At 36.6% G+C, this 21,913-nt stretch overlaps 1 protein-coding gene across 5 annotated transcripts in view; it reads right to left on the bottom strand.

Annotated features, from left to right (window-relative positions):
• Pcdh7 (protocadherin 7) overlaps positions 1–21,913 on the bottom strand; it is a 452,776-nt gene that overhangs the window by 242,200 nt on the left and 188,663 nt on the right. For 3 of the 5 annotated variants that reach the window (XM_055623861.1, XM_055623864.1, XM_055623865.1), the window contains exon 2: positions 5,065–5,281. In XM_055623861.1, the coding sequence (XP_055479836.1) occupies positions 5,065–5,281 (217 nt within the window). The remainder of the gene's footprint in view (positions 1–5,064; positions 5,282–21,913) is intronic. The other 2 variants (XM_055623862.1, XM_055623863.1) reach the window with 2 other exon arrangements.

Raw genomic sequence — 21,913 nt, 5'->3', positions numbered from 1 at the left:
GTAGTCTGTTCCTATAGAACATAGTGCAAGGTACTTATTTTAAGTTTTAAGGTTGTGCTATTCACATGCATAGAAGGATCTTAAGACAGAAGAGAAGGTTTGTACATAGTTCATTCTAAGTGAAAACATCATAGGCTGACATCAACTGCACAAGAATGCCTTACAGCAGTGACTAGTTGAGACAGAGGATGCTTGACTCCACACAAAAATGATTGGCCATGGAAAAACAGACTATTCTAAATGAATGCTCATGTTTATATCTGAATGTAATGCTAGAGAGAAAACTGGCTCACTGTGTACTCTACCATATTTTAATTTCCAGAATCAAAGTATTCTAAATGCTACTAAATGCACGTGGAAAGAAGAGACAGACAGGACATGGGAATGAAGAGCATAATGGAATGAAGCTTATATAAGGATGACAAAATTTAGTAATGGGATTCAAATTATTGCATAAAAGTTAAATGTATTTTTAAAGATCTGAAAAAAATAAATTCATGAAGTTCATCAAGGACTTAGAAGAATTACATTTTTCAATTTGTTTAAATATTTTTTCTCTTTTTTTCTTATATCTCTTTTTTGTCATTAACTTTTTTCTATAATTATTTATTCACTTTGTATTCCTGCTGTAGCCCCCTTTCTCACCTTATCGAGTCCCTACTCTCCCCCATCAATTCATTTAATTTTCAAAATCCTGCTCAGTGCATTATTGTAAAAGATTACCTAGAAAAAATATACATACCATTTTTTATCTTTGTTTTTCTTAGTCTGACCAACTTACATGTCAAGTAAGAAGTAGCGATACTTCCTCCACTGTGACATGTATTAATAACACCTCACTTATGTGAAGGGCACTGCAGCCAGGGTGAAATACGTTTCCAGATGGCTCTTGAAGTGTGATTTGAAGGAGGTTCCCAAAACTCTCTCCCACACTGCCCTGCTGTATTACCAACTTATCCACCCACCTGATCAGAAATCAGAAAATTCACTCCTTTTCTTTGCTTTATATTATAAATGTGCTATCTACTATTAGAATGCACAGATGTTCTGTGGGTTGCAAGGTAGGCCTGAGAATTACTACTTCTTTGCCCACAGTAATACACATAAAATTCACTGCCCATCTCACTAGGAAACCTCTTTCTCCATCTCTTTGTCTCTCTCTCTGTATGTGTGTGTCTCTGTGTTTATCTCTATATCTCTGATATATAATATAGACTAAAAGACAGAAGAAGGATTAGATGTAAAAGTAGAACAGTAGGTTAGTGGACTACTGTGAGATTCCAAAGTTAATTTATTCCACTGCCATGAAAATAATCAGACAAAAACACAAAAGAGTTATGTGGCCCGTCCACCTCTGATGTCAATGTTTGAATTAGAAGCCAAATAGGTTATTTTTTTTTTTTTGTATCTGAGCTTGTGATGCACCAGATATATTAAAGTCATATAATGAAAAGGTAAAATGGCTTTGCAAAGTTGACTCAGAGTGAGGCTCTTAGAAGAATAAATAGAGCAGGGCTTCAAGGTGGAGACTAAGATAAATACAAAAGCCCCAAAGAAAGTGAAATCCATTCCAAGAGAAATTCTGCAGCTTAGGTTTCTATGAAGAAAGAGCAAGCTAGACATAGTCAATATTTGTCTTTAATGTAACTATGCCTTTATGCCTATTATTTAATCTTTACTTGAACTATCAATTCCTTGATACATTTTAAATATTTTATCATCCAACATTTTATTGTAACTTTGTACAACAAACACAATATTGTAAATTTTTTCTTGCATTCATATTTTAATAAATTATCAAATAACAAATGACCTCAATTTTATCAATAAAAACATCAATGTTAAGGAGTAATTGATGATAATTAAAAGAAATGAACTGTATTAGTGCTCATTATTGTGGGTGAATATATAGTTTTCCTAAAATATCTTATGTGTTATAAGTGCTATTAAACATTCTAGGAATTTACCAGAACTTCAAAATAGTGATACAAAATAGCCTACATTATTCAGATTGCAGTAAATTGTGTTCATTTTTTACATTGCTCTATTGTTTTCCCTGCATGGTACTGTGTAAAGCTAGATAAATGGAAAAATAATTCACAGGCCTTATTAATGAATTTTTTTATAATTCTTATTTTTTTAATATTAATCCCAGGTTATTTACTTTGTAACCCAGCCTTAGCCCTCTCCCTCATTCCCTCCCAATCCCACCATCCCTCCCTCATCTCCTCCCTGCCCTTTTCCAAGTCCACTGATAGGGAGGTCCTCCTCCTCTTCCATCTGACCGTAGCTTATCAGCTATCTTCAGGACTTGCTGCAAAGTCCTCCTCTGTGGCCTAACATGGCTGCTCCTCCCTCGGGGGAGGGGTGCAGTCAATGAGCCAGCCATTGAGTTCATGTCAGAAATAGTCCCTGTTCCCCTTATTAGGTATTATTTTTCATAATGAGTTGCAAAAGAACAATACAAATTTTGATAAAATATAATATATCTCAATGAATTTTTGTTTCAGTTTTTTCAATGTTAGTGACTTCCTCGGCACAGTGTCTTTGACATCTTAGTTGAAACACTAACTTATTTCTGGTTTGTTACATGACAAAGAAATGTCATATGTTGCTGTGCTGCAAATTATCTTCTAAACTTTCCCATGAGAATTAGTCCAAAACAATTAGTGACATGTGCACAGTTTTATATTTGAAGAAATATTTGAAGAAATGATAATTAGGGACTAAAACAGTGTACAAAATGGAATTTTTATAGAGAATTCAAATGAAAATCAAAGTTAGTTCTGATTAAACTTAACCAGGCAAGAAACTGCAGATTACCTGTATTCCAATTAAATATGGCAAATGGATACTTGACAAGTTTCATTTCCAATTCTGTTTATGTCAGAATCGCCCTTTAATGCTGAAGATGAAATTACCAGACCTCAAGCACACAATCACATTTTACAGCTAGATGAAAATTTAGCAAACTTAGCACCAAACACAACTGTTACTCAGATGTCAACTGTTGTGTCTGGATTGTTCAAAGTGCATCTTTTCTCCTTTGTAATTACGTATAGATCACAGACAACACAGATCACAGTCAGCAGATGACAAATCCCTTATGTAAACCTTGCGTGTCAGGTGTCAGTCATGTTTAAGAAAATTGGTTTTGATACCTTGGCTAGTCTGTTCTTAGGACTTAATACATGATTATGAAAAAGAAATTAAATGTTTCTCAGTGAACTTTCTAGTCTCTTTATATATACCTCTGTTTTTTGTATGGCATGCTTGTTTCCTAAAAATTGACCTATGTGAGTTTACCAAACACAATTAGACTTTAATTAGGCATCATTTTCTGATTACTATTAAATTGTAGACCTCCTTTGAAATAAAAAATAAAAATTAAAAAAACAAAAATAATATTAAATTATGCTTATAGTGTCAGTGTTACAAATCCACTGACATAAAAATGTTGATGAAACATGCTGTTCATTTAGAGCAAATAAGGTACTTTTAAAAAACAAGTAAAGTTGTACTATTATTAAAAGATAAATTCATACAAAACAGAAGCCTCGAGTGCAATACTATGAAGGAATATATATGCATATATATACACATATATATGTATATATACATATATGTAACATGTATATAGTATTTTATAATTTAATACTTATTTTTGTTCAAAGAACTTTAAATACACTTTCCTTAAGCTGCGTTTTAATCCACACCAAAATTTTGTATGTCATTTAATAAAATTACTGACAAATGTTGTTTTTTAAAAATACCATGTCAAACTCCCTTCCACATTAGCACACACCACCATACACACAGATAAGCATGCCTTATAGCCATGAGGCAAAATGCCATCTAGAGTTTAGATAATGGATCAAGAGGGACACCAACCCACAGGCCCTGGTATCATACCCTACAAATACACATTCTTGGAAAGAAAATTACTTATTATAACTTAGTTTAGAATAGTTCACTTGGGGTCACTTTTGGATTTATCCATTGCTGGATTTTAATTCACAGGTAAATTTATTGAAAATAATAATGTTTGTTTTTCTTGGATTAATATGCTTTCTTTGCATGCCACCATTAAAGGAATTGGTACAAAGAAAGAAAAAGGTCCTTTTTCATTAAAGGACTTGTGGGATGAATGATGTAAATCTATCTGCAATTCCCTTGTCTTTCTTGACATATAACCATATCTCTTTCACATTGGAAATACTAATGAAGTTAGGAATAGCTTTGCCACTCCACTCTTTGACATAAACATATTCCTCAAGTGTTTATTTAGTACTCAAAATCCAGAAAATAAATAAGTCAATTTTCTTTGGGAACGTGAGCGAAGGTAAAAGCATTTACATGCATTGCTTGCAATGTAATTTTATGATATACAAAAAAGGCATATAAGGCCAATTGTGACAGTTATGAGAATAGCCTCACAATGAGGTAAGAGCAGGGAAAGTTTTAGTTTGTTTTATTCGTTTTCTCTTGCAGAAGTCGGATTAAACCATATACTTTAAGGGAAGAGGCATTCTAATGGTGTCTAATGGATGCTCGTGAGAGCATCACTCTGCCACTCACGTGTGACCCATTTTACCTGGTATTCAATGGCAAAGGGCGGAAAGTGCTGAATAATCAGGGAAGAAAAAAAACTCAGGCAAAGTGTGTTCGTGGCCGTTTACTTTCACTAACGTTGGTTTGTAACAATTGAAGAAATAGTTGCATGACAAAAATGAGTAGAAGAAAACAGTCAAACGAGACCTCTCGCAGTGGTTATGATTTAGCAATGGTGCGCTGATTTACATTTTCTTAGCAGTAACTGCCCTAATTTATTTCTAGGTGCATTTATTTCTGATAAGCTATTTTAAATGATAGTGTTATTTTTATGAATTTTATCTATAGAATTGTGTTTCTTTATTTGTCGTTTCTGCAGTTTACCAAGTATTTAGTATTTTTAAGTAGTTTTGTTGTAACCTACTTTGTTTGCATATTAGACTAACGTTCACAATCCTAATTATTCTGGCTCGCTAGCGTGATTATGTGTGTGGATGCTGTGTTTGCCCCTACCATTTTCCATATGCTCTGCCTCACCAACACTGCCATCCGGCGTGGTCCTTTCATAGTTGTCCTCTGGGAGTGGAAGGGCACCCAGTCTTGGCCCTGATGAACTCTTACTGCTTGGTGTTTCTGACTCCTCCAGCCCGCTGTCATAGCAACTCTGCAGTGACCCCTGATGTGGGTCCTGAGGCTGACTCACAACAGAAAACGTCACTCTACGAAATGGCTGTAAAAGAAAAGATTCTGGATGTCACTAAGATATAAGACTGTAAATTATCTTATTTCATAAAATACATAAATTACATACTTAACAATCTACAGACAATAATTCAATACGAAATAAACAGATTGAAATATATTTGGATTGCTTAAAAGTCTACAGACACTAATTCACCAGAAAATGATTAAAGATATATATTTGGATAACTACATATTATCTAAGACAAAGCCTAGACTTTATATTTTATATTGGAAACAAAAATCTCCTTTTATGAAACAAAGGTGAGAAAAAAAGATATTTTATCCAAACATTCATTGAAATCAAGCAGAACTGTCTTACATATTCAGTCCTTTTCTACTGAGTAGTCAGTAATTTGTGGAGGAAATAAAATGCTAATTCAATCCATTATGAGAAGACATTATCTCAATAGTTTACCCAAATGACATAATGCATTCAAATGGAGTCCATTGGAAATAGACTTTCAGCATGTGTTTGCTGCCTTTCTCCTACAAACAGTGACGCTCATAAATGATAATTTAGATGTGGTATGAGGAAATCTCAAACTACTTATTAATTAGTTCTGATAAAACATTTATTTAAACTTGTAAGATCCATAGTAAGATGGCCTGAAAGACTTTCTAGAACCCGCGAATGGAAAATCAAGCCGAAGACTGAACTGCATGTGTCCACCATGATTGTATTTCATTTAAACACAGCAAAGGCAGGTAGAGTGTTCATTTTATTAGAAGGCCTGTAAAACTACCCAGCTGTAGCCAATGAGTACCTGTGACAATGACCGACTATATCTATTGTTCAGGAGATGTGAATGGTATCTTAGTTACATAACAACATGAAAATAAATTCATGTTTCTTGTGGGAACAAACTAATGCTGCACCATTCAGAGAGCAAACCAACACATTAAGGGTATACAGGGTATTGGTGATAGGACATGTAATATACATACACACATACACACACTAACGGTCCCTTGGTAGCTGTCTGAAATTCTTAATAATAGTTACATACATTAACTTCTCATGAATTTGAACAAGACACAGTGTACATAATTATTATACTTATAACCCACACTGTTCCTTACCAGTACAGACTTTAAATTTACAGTTGCCAAAACAAAGTACAAATCTGAGAAGCTTTTCTGAATGTTCTAGCTGGAAAGCTCACGTCAGCAGTCAGTACTCATCACCATGAGCAGCAGGACCGTAGAAGTCTACGAGTTATGTGCACATGGCAGGTCGGTCATGAGAGAGTTAAGAGTTGTGGCGTTTGCACCTGATTCGTTAGTTGGCTTTGTTAAAGACAAATAAATGCCTACACAAATCCCTCTTATTCTGTTATTGAGAAAAGATTTACTGCAAAACCTGTGCATTGCTGATCACCGCTGCTATATCATCTTTTATAAGATTAGTAGAAACATACGGTCCATGCAAAATATTTTTCATCCTAGTTCAAGCTCCTGATATTGGTGCACATTACCTACTATTATGGTCTTTATACTATTTCATGGAACTGGGACAGCAGTATGGAAAATGGTTACACAAGATTTCATTGTAGACAGTATGTACACAATGGGACCAAACTCACTAACAAAAATTCTAGAGACATGGTCCTTACTCCACAAAGGATTTTTAATCTATTTTAAGTTAAAATGATCATTAAATTTGCAACATTGTAGTGAGAAATCATTTTTTGTTTATTTCACTTTTTATTTCTGTTTGTATTATATCCCACTTGCCATTATCAGGTGGCACAGAGTATCTGGATTTGTCTCACGAATTTGGTCTCTCTTTGAAAATGACACTACTACAGTTCTCTTAAAGCTACCATGTTCTACTAAGCAAACACTACTGAGCAGAGAAATAGTATTGATAGGAAATACAAAGGCCTTGCAATGGGTTAAAAGTATTTACCTATAAAAAGAAAATGAAAGGTTGAATGATATTCCTAATTCTAATTTAATGACTCTTGGGACGTTTTAGGATCAATTTCAACTATGAATAGAAAATACTTCAAAATGAACACAGAAACACATAAGCTATGTTACTTAACACAGAATAGAAAATACGAGAAACAATGCAGAAATGGTATGTCATTTTGTTATAAAACACAGAGTAACATTTGGGTAAAGGTAGTAACCTCAAAATCTGTGCCGAGTTCTTCCTTCTCCCCAAAGTAGCACTACAATGACAGGGAGAAGGTCTACACTTCTAATGAAAAAGTGCCAAAAATAAATATGATAATTCCACAATGGATTATATGATTGTCATGAAGTGAGCATTTCATTTTCTTGATTTCCTACCCCATTCTGATTGTGAATTTTGATTTCCATAACGTATTTTAGAAGAACATTAGAATTTTCAAATACTAAGTACTTAAGCAAGTGCTCAGTTCATCAGCTTCTTTTTTTTATATAAAAGTTGTTTTGCTTAGTTTCTAAATGAATGCAAATATTATTCACATTAAAACTCAAAATGAAAAGTATCACACATTGAATGAGAACACACACACCAATCATTTGATCCATATAGTTAGAATTCTATAATTCTACAAAATCAACACTATATCATTCTATGTTGTACTATGTTTTATATTTCAAGTGTAAAATCCACTGTGGGGAGGTTTTAAGCAGGTAAAGAGAACAAAGTTAGTGTCAGAGCTTCACTGAAGTATTGATGTGAAGGATAATGTTCAACTCTAATAGTATAATGAGTCACAAATACTCAGTGGGTATGGCAAATATATAGAGAGGTAGAAGAAGAGAGGGAGGAAGACTGAAATATACAAGGAGGCAGGATCCAGAGATTAATGTAGCATCCAGCATTAGATTGAATCCAGTGAGAAGATCGTTACATACTATAACAAGGATTATAACACAAAATTATGTCAACTCCAGATTAAAAATATATGGACTAAGTAGCGAAGTAGACTGTATATCAACTTCCTGACAAAACTATATTGTGGGCAAACACAATTGCTGTGCTGTTTTCACTACTGATGATATAAAGTAGAATATAGTAAGTGCTGATCCTGGGGTTCTACAAAACTCAGTTAGCTAGAAAACTTGTAAATGACGAAATGACACTATCTATGACAGCATAAACTACATAAATCAGCATTAAGGATAAGCTGCTCTAACTACCAGCTGAGTCCCTCACAGTGCTTATAAATCCCAGAATCAATTATAACCATGTGCACTTCTCTCTCAGAGCACAAAAGCATGAATCTGAAGTCATTCAAAATCATACACATTGGGTATGAGAAACATTTACCCCAAGGAAAGGCTAAAAAGAAGTACCAGCATGGGTAATGGACAGTGTAGTCTGTGCAGCTGAATGGAAGTGGTCATTAATATGTCATGCCTCATTGATTCACTATGGATATTGCATTTATTTGGTATGCAATATCTTCCAGGGCTTTAAAAATGAAATACAGTGAAGAAGTTTACAAGCATATATATATGCTTCCAATGAAATGCAAATAGGAGAAGACACATATGCTTGGAAATCTAAACAGGCCTTTGGAACAAGGTGTTTATCATTTAAGACACAGTAGAGGAGCAATTAGGAATTCCCTAGTAGGGAAGAAGAATGATTAAATAAAGAAACTGAGGAGAAAAGTCTGATCGCTTTTGAAAACCCTAAGACATAAGTTTCAAAACAAATGACTCCATGCTCAAAAAAGTGTGATCGTCTTTTTGTTAATCAAAACCATGGGGAACAAGAATGAAAGGGAGAAAGGAGGAAAAAAATGAAAGCACTTAACAGTATTGTTTTCACCATATTTATATTTTTATATTAATTAGAGTTTATTCACTTTGTATCCCAGCTGTAGCCTCTCCCTATTCCTCTCCTTCCCTCATCTCCACCCATACCCTTTCCCCAGTCCACTGATAGGGGAGGTCCTCCTCCCCTTCCATCTAACCCTAGTTTATTAGGTCTTATCAGGACTGACCTATAGGATAAATATACTAAAATTTGGTACCAATTTTTATTGGCAGAGAGCAATGTTCATGTTAAGGTGATTTTTAAAAACTTATTGATTTACTTATTATGATTTATTTACTTTGTATCCCTTCTGTAAGCCCCTTCCTCATCTCCTCCCTGTCCCAGCCACCCTCCCTGTTCTCCCCCTATGCCCCTTTGCTAATATTCAAGCACAACTCTGTGTTCAACAACAGAAGTTGCAAGGAGAATGAAAGAGCTCAGTTACTGGTAAATTGACTAAAACAGAGAATTATATTCAAAAGATCCACAAAAGGACAATGAATTTCTTACATGGGTACCTGTAAATGTGTATATACATTTTAAATAAGAAAAAATACATTAAAAATAACAGAAAGAGAAAAGTAAATAGCTCAAAATTCCCTACAGCTTTTCTTTGTGACCTTGAAGCCCTTAACTGACCTTTTCTTCTTATGCCTTAGGCCCAGGGTCTGTAAACCAGAGATAATAATATGTGTCCCTTAATTCTGGAGGAATTAATGAGATGGCTTTTAAAAAGAGCCTTAAGCTCCCTCAGAGAGACATCCTATAAAAGGTACCATACCTCAGGCCACTGCTAAATAACCAGAGTTATCTACCATCATTTTAGTCTTTTCTTTTTTTCTCCTTAAGGAAAATATAGAGCTAGCTCAGGGATTCTCAAAGCATCTCTGTAGAAGTTCTAAAATCCATATAAATTCCAGATCTAGTTTATTGCCCCAAACCACAAAGTATTTATAAATTAATAATGCATATACAACGGCAACCAGATATTTCAAGAGATACTGTGATTGTATCCTTCACTAAACACGAACATTTTGGTAGTCAATTAACTTATAAAGGCATTTTTTTGCTACCTATGAGCTCCAGTACTACACTCTGGAAGCTGTACTTGAGGTTCCAATGATAAGGATTTCCCACAATGCTAGAGAAGCGGCCAAAAGTACATTCAAAGTCCAGGTGTGATGCTATCTGGAATCATGATGCTGCTTGTCCTCTCTTCAACTCCTAGGTGACTAAACCTCATTAACGTTGCTTTAAAAGGGCTGCAGACTGGTACCCTGCCTGCTGTAGTCTTTCCTACTTCATTCACTTGTTTTCTGCTGTCACATAGGGGCAGCCCTCTCTTTGCCTTGTTTGTTGGTCTCCTGTCAGGGACCTTGAGAGGGCGACCTCTTCTTCCCCCACCGCTTCTGGTTTGGAAATAGGAATCCACAATCCATGGGCAGCTATGTATTTTTACAGCCATCACTTGCATATGACATTAATTCTATGAAGGTAAAAAAGACAAACACAGAGTCTACTCATTGCTAATACGTAAGAAATCCTGCTTAAGTTTTCCTTGTCAGAAATTTGATGTATCATTTTGAGGAAATGATATGAATGAATATTTAAAAACATTTACACTATAAGTTTATTTTATCATTCTAAATTGCTTGAACAATTTTAAATAATCTATCAAATCTAAAAATATTTATGATATTTCATAAGCACACATGTATAAATGTTTTTACCTGAATTCTTTATGAGCAAAATATTTGAAAATGAAACCTACAGAATGAAAATGCATATTTCTTTTCTAAAGTGGAGATCAATTGGAGGAAAATAAAGAGAAGATTGAAGTTTAGTAAGTCCTGTCTTTTACACATTTTTCGGAGTAAAGAAGTAAGTGCAACATGGAGTTAAGAGTGCAGACACTTTCCCATTAGAGTCTATTTTTATAACTAGTGACAATACCTTTATGGGAATTTTATTTGCAAGAGGATGGGCCCCTCAGGATGCCATCTATTGGAAAGCACCTCAGGTTAAATCTTTTCCTTATTGAATACTGCTGTGTCTAACAGACAACTTTATTGGGAACTTTAAATCTGTACCTTCCCTTTTAGCTTCAGTAGTTTCTCCATAAATTGTCTCCTTATCTGGAACTCACATACAGCTGTCTCCGTCACATCAATTATTTCTGAATGGGCTGAAAGGCTTTTTTTTATATAATTTTTTCCAATTCACTTAGTTATGTCCATCAAACAGACTTCTAATGACTCTTTGACAGTCATAAAGCATTGACACAGTCACAAGGAGGCTCTTGCCATTGGAGGAGGGCTGCGTTCTACATTAAAAGCAGCGCTCTCTAATGCTGGGAGACCTTTCCCTGCAAATGAACACGTCTGATGAATCTGCAAACATTCTCAGCCCGTGTCAGTGCTACTGAACAAACATACCTGGCATTCTAAGTGCATTAGTGGTAGGATATTTGGCAGAGCCCTCAAACAAACTTTAATCAGACCTTTAAACTTTTTAGGGGTGCCTTCACTTACTGGAGTCTCAACATTCCTCCATAGTTGAAAATGCCGGTCCTTCTTTCATGTCAATAGATGAAAGGACACTCAGAAACTCATGTCGAGACATGTGGATCGGTTAATTACAGCGCTCATTTGAGGAAGGTTAAACAGCTATCTCTCCACTGCTGTGCAGTTCTGGATTTGACATTGGGGCTTGTGTACGCACTTGAGAGATGAGGAATCTAGAGGCATGCCCTTAGTTCTACAGATCAGGGCTACTTACTACAAAAGAACATTGACTCCAGAGCTGACACGTGGATCCTCCTGCCAGAAAGTGCACTCTTTCTTTCTTACCTGTTATTTCTACTCAGGCTCTTTCCATATGCATCATATTTACATTCTGATTTTACCAATTAGAAAAAAAAATACTCTATTTCAAAGTGAAAACGCACTGCAAGAACCACGCTGGCTACTTAATAAGCAAGGTTGAAACTTCTTGACAAAAGTTGTCAAACTTATAGAACAAACTCTTAGAAAAACGTATGTTCTAGGACACAGTGCGTCGTGTTGCTATATTATGGGCAATATTAACTGATGCATTTTTACCATTTCTTACCGGTTCCTTTTTAATCTAGTCCACAGTTTGGGAAAACCTTTTTCACAAAGGGACAGAATGTAAATATTTCTGGCTCGGTGAGTCTTAGATCTCTGCTGCAGTTACCCAGCCCAGGAGCTGTGATGTGAAATGGCCTTTTAACACACAAAAGTGCAAGGACAACCGTGTCCTGAGGAGACTTTATTTAGGAACACAGCATGAGATTCTGATGTTTTTACTGCATATAATGTTATTGTTATTTTTCAATATTTACATCTATAAAGAAAAAAAATCAATCCTATCTGTCTGTCTATTCAACAAGAAGCAGACGGCAAGATTTGGCTTGTATTCCTCATTCTGATATAATCCAATACAAGGTGCCATGCAAAGATGTCATGAAAAATTAGAGCCAATTATTCAAAAAGGTTTTTTTTTTTCCAGTTTGTGAGTTACTTGGATGCTCCATTTCAGAGACTTGTTGCTAAGCCTTGAGCTGCAAAAGTGTTTTACTCCTTATTAATAGCTTAAAATACTGGCACTCAGAAATAAAATCACACAGATAATTTGTTTTTCTCATTGTTATTTACTATGGAAACAAGACTATCTCCCACCCTCCCCTTCCGAGACCCAGGGAACAAAAAATGAGGGATAGCAATATGAAGAGAATATGAAAGCAATATGAATAAAAGAGAAGCAATATGAAAAGAAGAGCTCGGGAATGAGGAGGGGTGCTATGAAGTGCTATCTTGTAGATGTGACATAGGAGATGTAATCATGAACATGCTTCAGCTATGGTGACAGCAAAGTCCTCCACAAAACAATGTGACGTAGAGGTAGGAGGGGAGCCAGTTACAAAAACTTTTAAGAATGAGATAAAGATAAAAAGGGGTAACAGAGGTTGAATATCTTCACAATACATTGTATGCATGTATGGAATTGTCAAAAATTAAATTAAAATCTTGAAGGAAACTAAGTTAAAATAAAACAGCTCTTCTTCAAAACTGGGTGGAATGCAAGTTTCTTTTGCAAACTATGAATAAGTTATGTTGGGGCTTTCTTTGGACAAGAAGGCAAAACAAAAACAAATGAACTACAACAACAAAATAGTATAGACACTTCGTTTATCCTCTTCTTAGGCCAAAGACTGTGTTATTTTCCCACCTCTGCAGCAAGAAGAAAACACAGAGCTCATAACATGAATATCTTTAGACATAACTTCCTTCAGCACAGATATTTTCACCTTCTGAAAGAATCATTCCAAATAAAGATTTGCCAGATGCTGACAGAATTGTGGATCCATTTCATTCCTAACAGCTTCCCATGGTGTTCCAATGATGAGATAAAATTGAACATTTACATAAGAAACATACTGAACCAATCACTTTTCATGAAATTTAAGTCCTGCTGCTCAAGACAGAAATTATAGTACAGACTGTTAGTGGGGTCATGGACAATCTAGCTGGGGAGGACATAAGGCCCAGGGAAGAAATTAGTACTACATCACTGTTAAATGAACAAAGTATCAAATTGTTCTTTGTCTTAATTTTATACCCATAGATGAGTGCAAAGCTCAGCTCTCTTTAGAGAAGCTGCTTTTTATTTATTTGTTTATTTATTTTTTGCAGTGGATAAAACTTAATAATGAGAATTTACAACTGGTCAACATGCAGAATGCAAAAAGCTGTAGTGTTTTTAAAACCCTAAGAGACACTGGTATCCTACTCTAGATTTTCCATGCTCTATCCAATGCCCTACATCCATTAGATAATAGCAGCGTCAACTGGGGAGGGACAGAGGAGGGAGAAGGGAAGAAGAGGAAAAGGTGAAGATAGAAGAGGGGGGAAGGGAGGGAGATGAGGAGAGAGGAGAGTGAGGAAAGGGGAGATTAGTAGGAAAAGGGGAGAGAGGGAGAGGGAATATGAAATTGGCTGAAAGATCTTGTAGGAGGAACTGAAGGGGGATTAGGATTGAACATTGTAAAATCACATTGCATGTATATATGAAATTCTCAAAACTTGCAGGACACCTTCTCCTACCCTGAAAGCCAGTCTTTAGGAAGAAGGCATTCAGGCTAGGCCAGTTGGGGGGTCCTCTGGGCTCCGCATCTAAAATGCATTGTATATTCATCAAAGGGGATTTATCTTCCACCTCTAGGAAGTAACCAGGAGCAACAGCTATAGGCTGCATGGTTTGGGAGTCCCTTGGACAACGCTGGCCAACAAACTCAAAAGAGTCCTTCTCATACTTCAGTGTGGAGATTTTGGTTAGTCTTTAGCTAGTTAAGGCAGCACTGTCAACGTAAACGAAAGGATTTCAGTTAAATTCGGTGTGTATACATATAAACAGAATTACATGTATTATTGGTTCTTTTAAAAAGTAGACAGAGATCATTCTGAGGTATTCCAAAAGCAAAAAGACACACATGATATATACTCACTTATAAGTGGATATTAGACATAAAATATAAGACAAACATACTAAAATATGTACACCTAAAGAAGCTAGGCAAGAAGGAGGACCCTGGGTAAGATGATCAATCCACACTCAGACAGGCAAAAGGGAGGGACATGGGAATAGGGAGAAAACAGGGAACAGGACAGGAGCCTACCACGGAGGGCCTCTGAAAGACTCTACCCTGCAGGGTATCAAAACAGATGCTGAGACTCATAGGTAAACTTTGGGCAGAGTGCAGGGAATCTTATGAAAGAAGGGGGAGATAGAAAGACCTGGAGGGTACAGGAGCTCCACAGGGAGAGCAACAGAACCAAAATATCTGGGTACAGGGGTCTTTTCTGAGACTGATAATACAACCAAGGGCCATGTGTGGAGATATCCTAGAACCCATGCACAGATGCACAGATGTAGCCAATGGCATCTCAGTATCCAAGTAGGTTCCCTCATTAAGGGGAACAGGGACTGTCTCTGACATGAACTCAGTAGCTGCCTCTTTAATTTCCTCCCTCTGAGGGGGGAACAGCCTTACAAGGCCACAGAGGAAGACAATGCAGGCAGTCCTGATTAAACCTGATAAGCTAGGGTCAGAGGGAACAGGAGGACTTCCCCTATCAGTGGACTTGGAGAGGGCCACTCCTTGGAAGGAGATGGAGAGAGGGTGGGATTGGGAGGGAATGAAGGAAAGGGCTACAGCTGGGATACAAAGTGAATAAACTACAATTAATATTTAAAAAATAACTAAAAAAATAAAAAAATAGACAGTGTGTGATTCCCTATGATTTTTCTCAGAAATCTTGTTGTTTTATCCTTTTTCTTTCTTCTTTATCTCGTTCTATCCTCCTACCCCTTTCTTCTCATTTCCCCAATGGGATCACTTATAGTCTACTATCCCTTCTCTTTTAAAAATAGAAGCTTAAATTGACTTTCTTATACATTGGGTTCTCTGAAGAAAAATGAGAAAAGAATTGATGCTTAAATATTTTATACCTTAAATATTCTTAGACATAGAGTACATCAGTGTGTCTTTTTAATGAGATTAAATTTTTCGGATAAATTTCGCTGCAGGATGAATTTCCACAGTCACTGTCCAGTGGAACTGGAACATACACATGTTCCTGTAACTTGCCCTTTTGAGACAGTGAAAGTACATGTAAGCTGCTTTTCTTCAGTAAAAGTTCAGTTAAAATGTACTACATAGGATATTTTTTTGCTATTTCTTTTTTACTATTTTTTTAAATTAAAAACTAATCACGTCGTTTCTCACTTTATTTGTGCTCTCTTTAACCCCATGAATGTGCTCCCTCAATCCCTCTCAAATTGACGGCCTCTTTGTTAATATTATTGTTATTTATATACAATATAACAGTCCATTTAGTATAGCTAGTCTATGTAGGACTTTAGCGCTAACTAGTTTGTAATGGATAATCCTGAGTCTCATCCCTGAGAAGGGCTGAATTTCTCTCCATCTCAACAGTCATTAGTTGGCTATCATTCTTTGTCTAGAGTAAGAGTGGCAGCAGTGAGAATTCCCCTTTCTATTGCCGTGTCTCTTAGTATTACCATTGATCAAGTTTTGTTTAGGCAGCCATAGTGTTAAAGAATCATGGAGATAGCTTTCTTGTCAGTTCCAGGAGGCAGAAATGTTCCAGCATAACGCAGGTTCTTTGGCTCCTATCTATCTATCTATCTATCTATCTATCTATCTATCTATCTATCTATCTATCTATCTATCTATCTGTCTTGGATCCTCTTCTTTCATATTCTCCAAGCGTTAGATGCAGTATTCTAGATGTACCTACTGGGTCTGGGATCCCCAAATATATACATTTATTTCAGGGGAATATAAAATAACGTAATTCCTTGAAGCTTTTAAATTTTTTTATTGAATTTATTCATTAAGCAAACTAGGCACAATCTGTCCCTCCTCAGTCTTGTTTGAATCCCTCCCGTCTTCACTGCGCATTTCCCACATTTCTTCCTTCGTTCCCCCCATCTCTCTGATTTGTTTTCTTTTGTTTTCCTGGTCATGGTTTCTCCATGTATCCTTGAAAGTTGCTCTGTAGATCAGGCTGGCCTCAAAATCATAGAGATCCACCTGCCTCTACCTCCACCTGCCTCTCCGTCCTGAGTGCTGATTAAAGGCATGGGCCAGTATCACCTGACTTCCCCTTTAACTTCAGATAGAACATGAATCACCATGTTTCAGAGCATAGATTCTGTAATAGCCTAGTATGGTACCACTACAAGAATGGTAGCAAGTCAATCTCATTAAGAAACTTTTAAATCTTTTTTTTTTTTTTTTTTTTTTTTTTTTGGTGGGGGAGGGTTATTGGGAAGTGAGAGAGCAAAAAAGACTCTAGAGTGGAGTCTTAGAGACAGGAGAGAGAGAGCGATGACAGAGAGGGGTAGTGGAAATGGGAGAGTGAGAGAGCCAAGCCTATCTTAAATACATCCATGTCTCCATTTATATGGATTTTTAGCTCATAAATTGTTAAATCTAGATTGGAAAATGCTATAATCAAATCCTAAACGTGGATTATCTTCATTATGGCTTGACAAAAGTCAGTTCATCTGCCTGAACTTTTGTTGTTATAAATTAAAATAACAATTTCTATTAACTTGAGCAAAAATAGCAAGCATAAGACATTCTTGAAAGGATTAGAAGCTGCATTTTATAAATTATTTAATATAAAACTGGTATAATAAACATCTACAGATTAACTAAGCATAAATAATAGTATTGCCAATATTCACTACATTTGTTTTTTGTGTCCCTGTTGGTAATTGTGTTGGTGATACTTATATTTGTATGTGTGTGTTTCATATAATAATAAAAAATACGGTTTTAGTTTCTGAAACCCACCACTAGCAAATAGTCTTATTGACAATATGGCTTTCTCATCATATTTTCTTTTTTTTATGATTTATTTATTATGTAGACAATGTTCTGTCTGCATGTACACCTGCACACCAGAAGAGGGCACCAGATCTCATTACAGATTGTTGTGACCACCATGGAGTTGCTGGGAATTGAATTTAAGACCTTTGGAAGAGCAGCCAGTGCTCTTAACCTCTGAGCCATTTCTCCATCCCCTTTGTTTTGTATCTTTTCTTTTCTTTTTTTTTAATTTTATTTTTTTCTTATCAGTTACATTTTATTAATTCTGAATCCCAGCCGTGTCCCGATCCCTCATTCCCTCCCAATCCCACCCTCCCTCCCTCATCTCCACCGTGCCCCTTTCCAAGTCTACTGACGGGGGGGACCTCCCCCCTATTCATCGAATCCTGTTTTATCAGGTATCTTCAGGACTGGCTGCAAAGCCCTCCTCTGTGGCCTAACAGGACTGCTCCTCCCTTGGGGGGTGGGGAGGCCAAAGAGCCAGTCATTGAGTTCCTGTTAGAAATAGTCCTTGTTCCCCTCACTATGGGAAACCAATTGGTTATTGAGATACCACAGGCTACATCTGAGCAGAGGTTCTAGGTTATATCCATACATGGTCCTTGGTTGAATGTCAGTCTCAGAAAAGACCCTGTGCCCAGATATATTTGGTCCTTGTGGAGCTCCTATCCTTTCCCCATCACACTAACTCCCCTTCTTTCATATGAGTCCCTGTGCTCTGCCGAAGATTTGGTCATGAGTCTTTGTATCTGCTTTGAAAACACTGCTAGTTAGAGTCTTTCAGATGCACTCATTAGACTCCTGTCATACGTTCAATGCACATCCCATCTGTCTTTCTAAATGAGGATTGATCATCTTACTCCATGTCCGCTTTCTTGATTATCTTTTTTAGGTGTATAGATTTCATTATGTTTGTCATATCTTATAGGTCTATATAAGTAAGTATATACCGTGTTTGTCTTTCTCCTTCTGGGATATTTCACTCAGAATGATCTTTTCTAGATCCCACCATTTGCCTGCAAATTTCATGATTTCCTCCTTTTTGATTGCTGAGTAGTATTCCATTGTGTAAAAATACCATAATTTCTGTACCCATTCCTTCGTTGATGGACATCTGGGTTGTTTCCAGGTTCTGGCTATTACAAATAAAGCTGCTATAAACATGGTTGAGCAAGTATCCCTTTTGTGTACTTGAGCAAACTTTGGGTATATACCTAGGAGTGGTATAGCTGGGTCTTGAGGAAGCACTATTCTTAATTGTCTTAGAAAGCGCCAGATAGATTTCCAGAGTGGTTGTACCAGTTTACATTCCCACCAGCAGTGGAGGAGGGTTCCCCTTTCTCCACAACCTCTCCAGCATGTGTTGTCCCTTGAGTTTTTCATCTTGGCCATTCTGATGGGTGTAAGGTGAAATCTCAGGGTCGTTTTGATTTGCATTTCCCTGATGGCTAATGAGGTTGAGCATTTCTTTAAGTGTTTCTCTGCCATTCGATATTCCTCTGTCGAGAATTCTCTGTTTAGCTCTGTTCCCCATTTTTTAATTGGATTACTTGGTTTGCTGCTTTTCAGCTTCTTTAGTTCTTTGTATATACTCGATATTATTCCTCTGTCAGATAAAGGGTTAGTGAAGATTCTTTCCCAATCTGTAGGCAGTCGTTTTGTTTTGATGACAGTGTCCTTTGCTTTACAGAAGCTTTTCAGTTTCATGAGGTCCCATTTATTGATTGTTGCTCTTAGAGCCTGTGCTGTTGGTGTTCTGTTCAGGAAGTTGTCTCCTGTGCCAATGAGTTCTAGGCTGTTCCCCACTTTTTCTTCTAACAGATTTAGAGTATCTGGTTTTATGTTGAGGTCTTTGATCCACTTGGAGTTTAGTTTTGTGCAGGGTGATAAATATGGATCTATTTTCATTTTTCTGCATGTAGACATCCAGTTGGACCAGCACCATTTGTTGAAGATGCTGTCTTTTTTCCATTGAATGGTTTTGGCTTCTTTGTCAAAAATCGAGTATTCATAGGTGTGTGGGTTTATTTCTGGGTCTTCTATGTGGTTCCATTGATCCTCCTTTCTGTATTTATGCCAATACCATGCAGTTTTTATTACTATTGCTCTGTAGTACAACTTGAGATCGGGGATGGAGATACCTCCAGATGATCTGTTATTGTACAGGATTGTTTTTGGAGATTCAGGGTTTTTTGTTTCTCCGTATGAAGCTGAGAATCTTTTTTTTCAAGGTTTGTAAAGAATTGAGTTTGTATTTTGATGGGAATTGCATTGAATCTGTAGATTGCTTTTGGCAGGATGGCCATTTTCACAATGTTAATCCTACCAATCCATGAGCATGGGAGATCTTTCCATCTTCTGAGATCTTCTTCAATTTCTTTCTTCAGAGACTTGAAGTTTTTCTCAAACAGGTCTTTCACTTCCTTGGTTAGAGTCACACCAAGGTACTTTATGTTATTAGTGGCTATTGTGAAGGGTGTTGTTTCCCTAATTTCTTTCTCGGCCCTTTTGTCTTTGGTATACAAGAGGGCTTCTGATTTTTTTGAGTTGATTTTGTATCCTGCCACTTTGCTGAAGGTGTTTATCAGCTGGAGGAGTTCTCTGGTTGAATCTTTGGGGTCGCTCATGTATACTATCATATGATCTGCGAATAGTGACACTTTGACCTCTTCCTTTCCGACCTGTATTTTATTTTCTCAGTAATTACAGTTTATTCACTTTGTATCCCAGCTGTAGCACCCTCTTTCATCCTCTCCCATTCCCACTCTTCCTCCCTCATCTCCTCCCATGCCCCTCCCCAGGTGCACTGATAGGGGAGGTCCTTCTCCCCTTCCCTCTGACACTAGCCCATCAGGTCTCATTGTCCTCCTCTGTGGCCTGGTAAGGCTGCTCCCCCTTCAGGGGGAGGTGATCAAAGAGCAGGCCACTGAGTTCATGTCAGAGACAGTCCTTGTTCTCCTTCCTAGGAAACTCACTTGGAGACTAGCTGCCTTGAGCTACATCTGTGCAGCGGATATAGGTTATCTCCATACATAGTCCTTGGTTGTAGTATCAGTCTTAAAAATGTCTCCTGGGCCCAGATATTTTGGTTCTGTTGCTCTTCTTGTAGAGCTCCTGTACCCTCCAGGTCTTTGTATCTCTGCCATCTTTCATAAGATTCCCTGCTCTTGTTCTAAAAATTTTCTTGTTCTAAAAATTTTCTTAAAAGTTAAAATTAACTGTGGAGTCAACAAAAGATATTTCAGCTGTTAACAGAGCTATTGCTTTCCCAGAAGACCTGGGTTGGGTCCCCATCATGCACAGCGAAGCACAAAACCTTCCAAAATTCTAAAGCCATTGCCTCTGGTTCCCTCTTCTGACCTTTGGAGCTGCAGAAACGAGTTGCACATACATACTTTTGGGCAAAGGATTCATATACATAAAAAAGTAAAAATACATTATATTTTAAGATAACATTAATCCTTGGTGTATATATTTTGAGAGAGGTGGATCACTACAAGCTCCCGATTGCCACATTTTCTTGCATCACAGCTGCGCACAAACATTCTGGCCTAACAGAAAATGAGCTCGATGGTGCTCCTTATAGATTTTTTTTGTCATATTGCTTTGTTTGGAAATTTTTTAATCTTCCTGATACTTTGTTTATTTGTTATGATTTTTAATTTTTTGTCTTTATGGGTTTTGCAGTGTGTGTGTGTTTGTGTGTTTCTTGTGCTTTCTATTTTTTAAAAAATATATGTTTTATTTACTTTTTAAAAATTTTTCCTGTTTTCTAAAAAGAGAAATGGAAAAAAGACATGATTTGATTAGACAGGGAGCATAGTCTGGGAGGAGAAGGGAGAAGGGGTTGGGAACCTGTAATCAGAATATATTATATGAATTTTCAATTAAAAAAAAATCTTGGCCCAATTTGCAATCTCTTCACTTTCTTTAACAAGTCTGTCTTGTCCATGATTTGACATTTGAACTTTACTTTATCCCTTTTGACAGTGTTTAATCTGCAAGAACCACAAGACACTTTATTCCAAGAGCACATTCAAGTCCTTTATTGTGGATGCCAGAATCCCCAAGAAGCACCCTGTCATGCACTGTGGTTGGAAATTCCCCTCCTATGGATCTCTCTTTAATAGCTTTCCTTACATCAGGATTTCCAACACCATGAGTGGTTAATGACTTGGGGAGGGTTAAAATGAGTTCTATTTTTTAATTCCTTAAAGCACAAAGTTCAAGGTGCTATCAAATAGCATTATATTTTTATTTTATCAAATTATTAAGACATATATTTGTAATCATATCAAGTATATCTTATTGGTTTAATATGTATTTATTCTTTTCCAATGACTATTTATGTATATTATTACAGACTTTAATCCACTTATACTTTCATAAACTCTCATTTTAATAATTGTGCT

This window comes from Psammomys obesus, unplaced genomic scaffold, assembly GCF_907164565.1.
Source record: "Psammomys obesus unplaced genomic scaffold, mPsaObe1.curated_primary_1811, whole genome shotgun sequence".
Classification (NCBI taxonomy): domain Eukaryota; kingdom Metazoa; phylum Chordata; class Mammalia; order Rodentia; family Muridae; genus Psammomys; species Psammomys obesus.
Note: the sequence above shows the minus strand (reverse complement) of the source record. Positions and strands in the feature narration are given on the sequence as shown.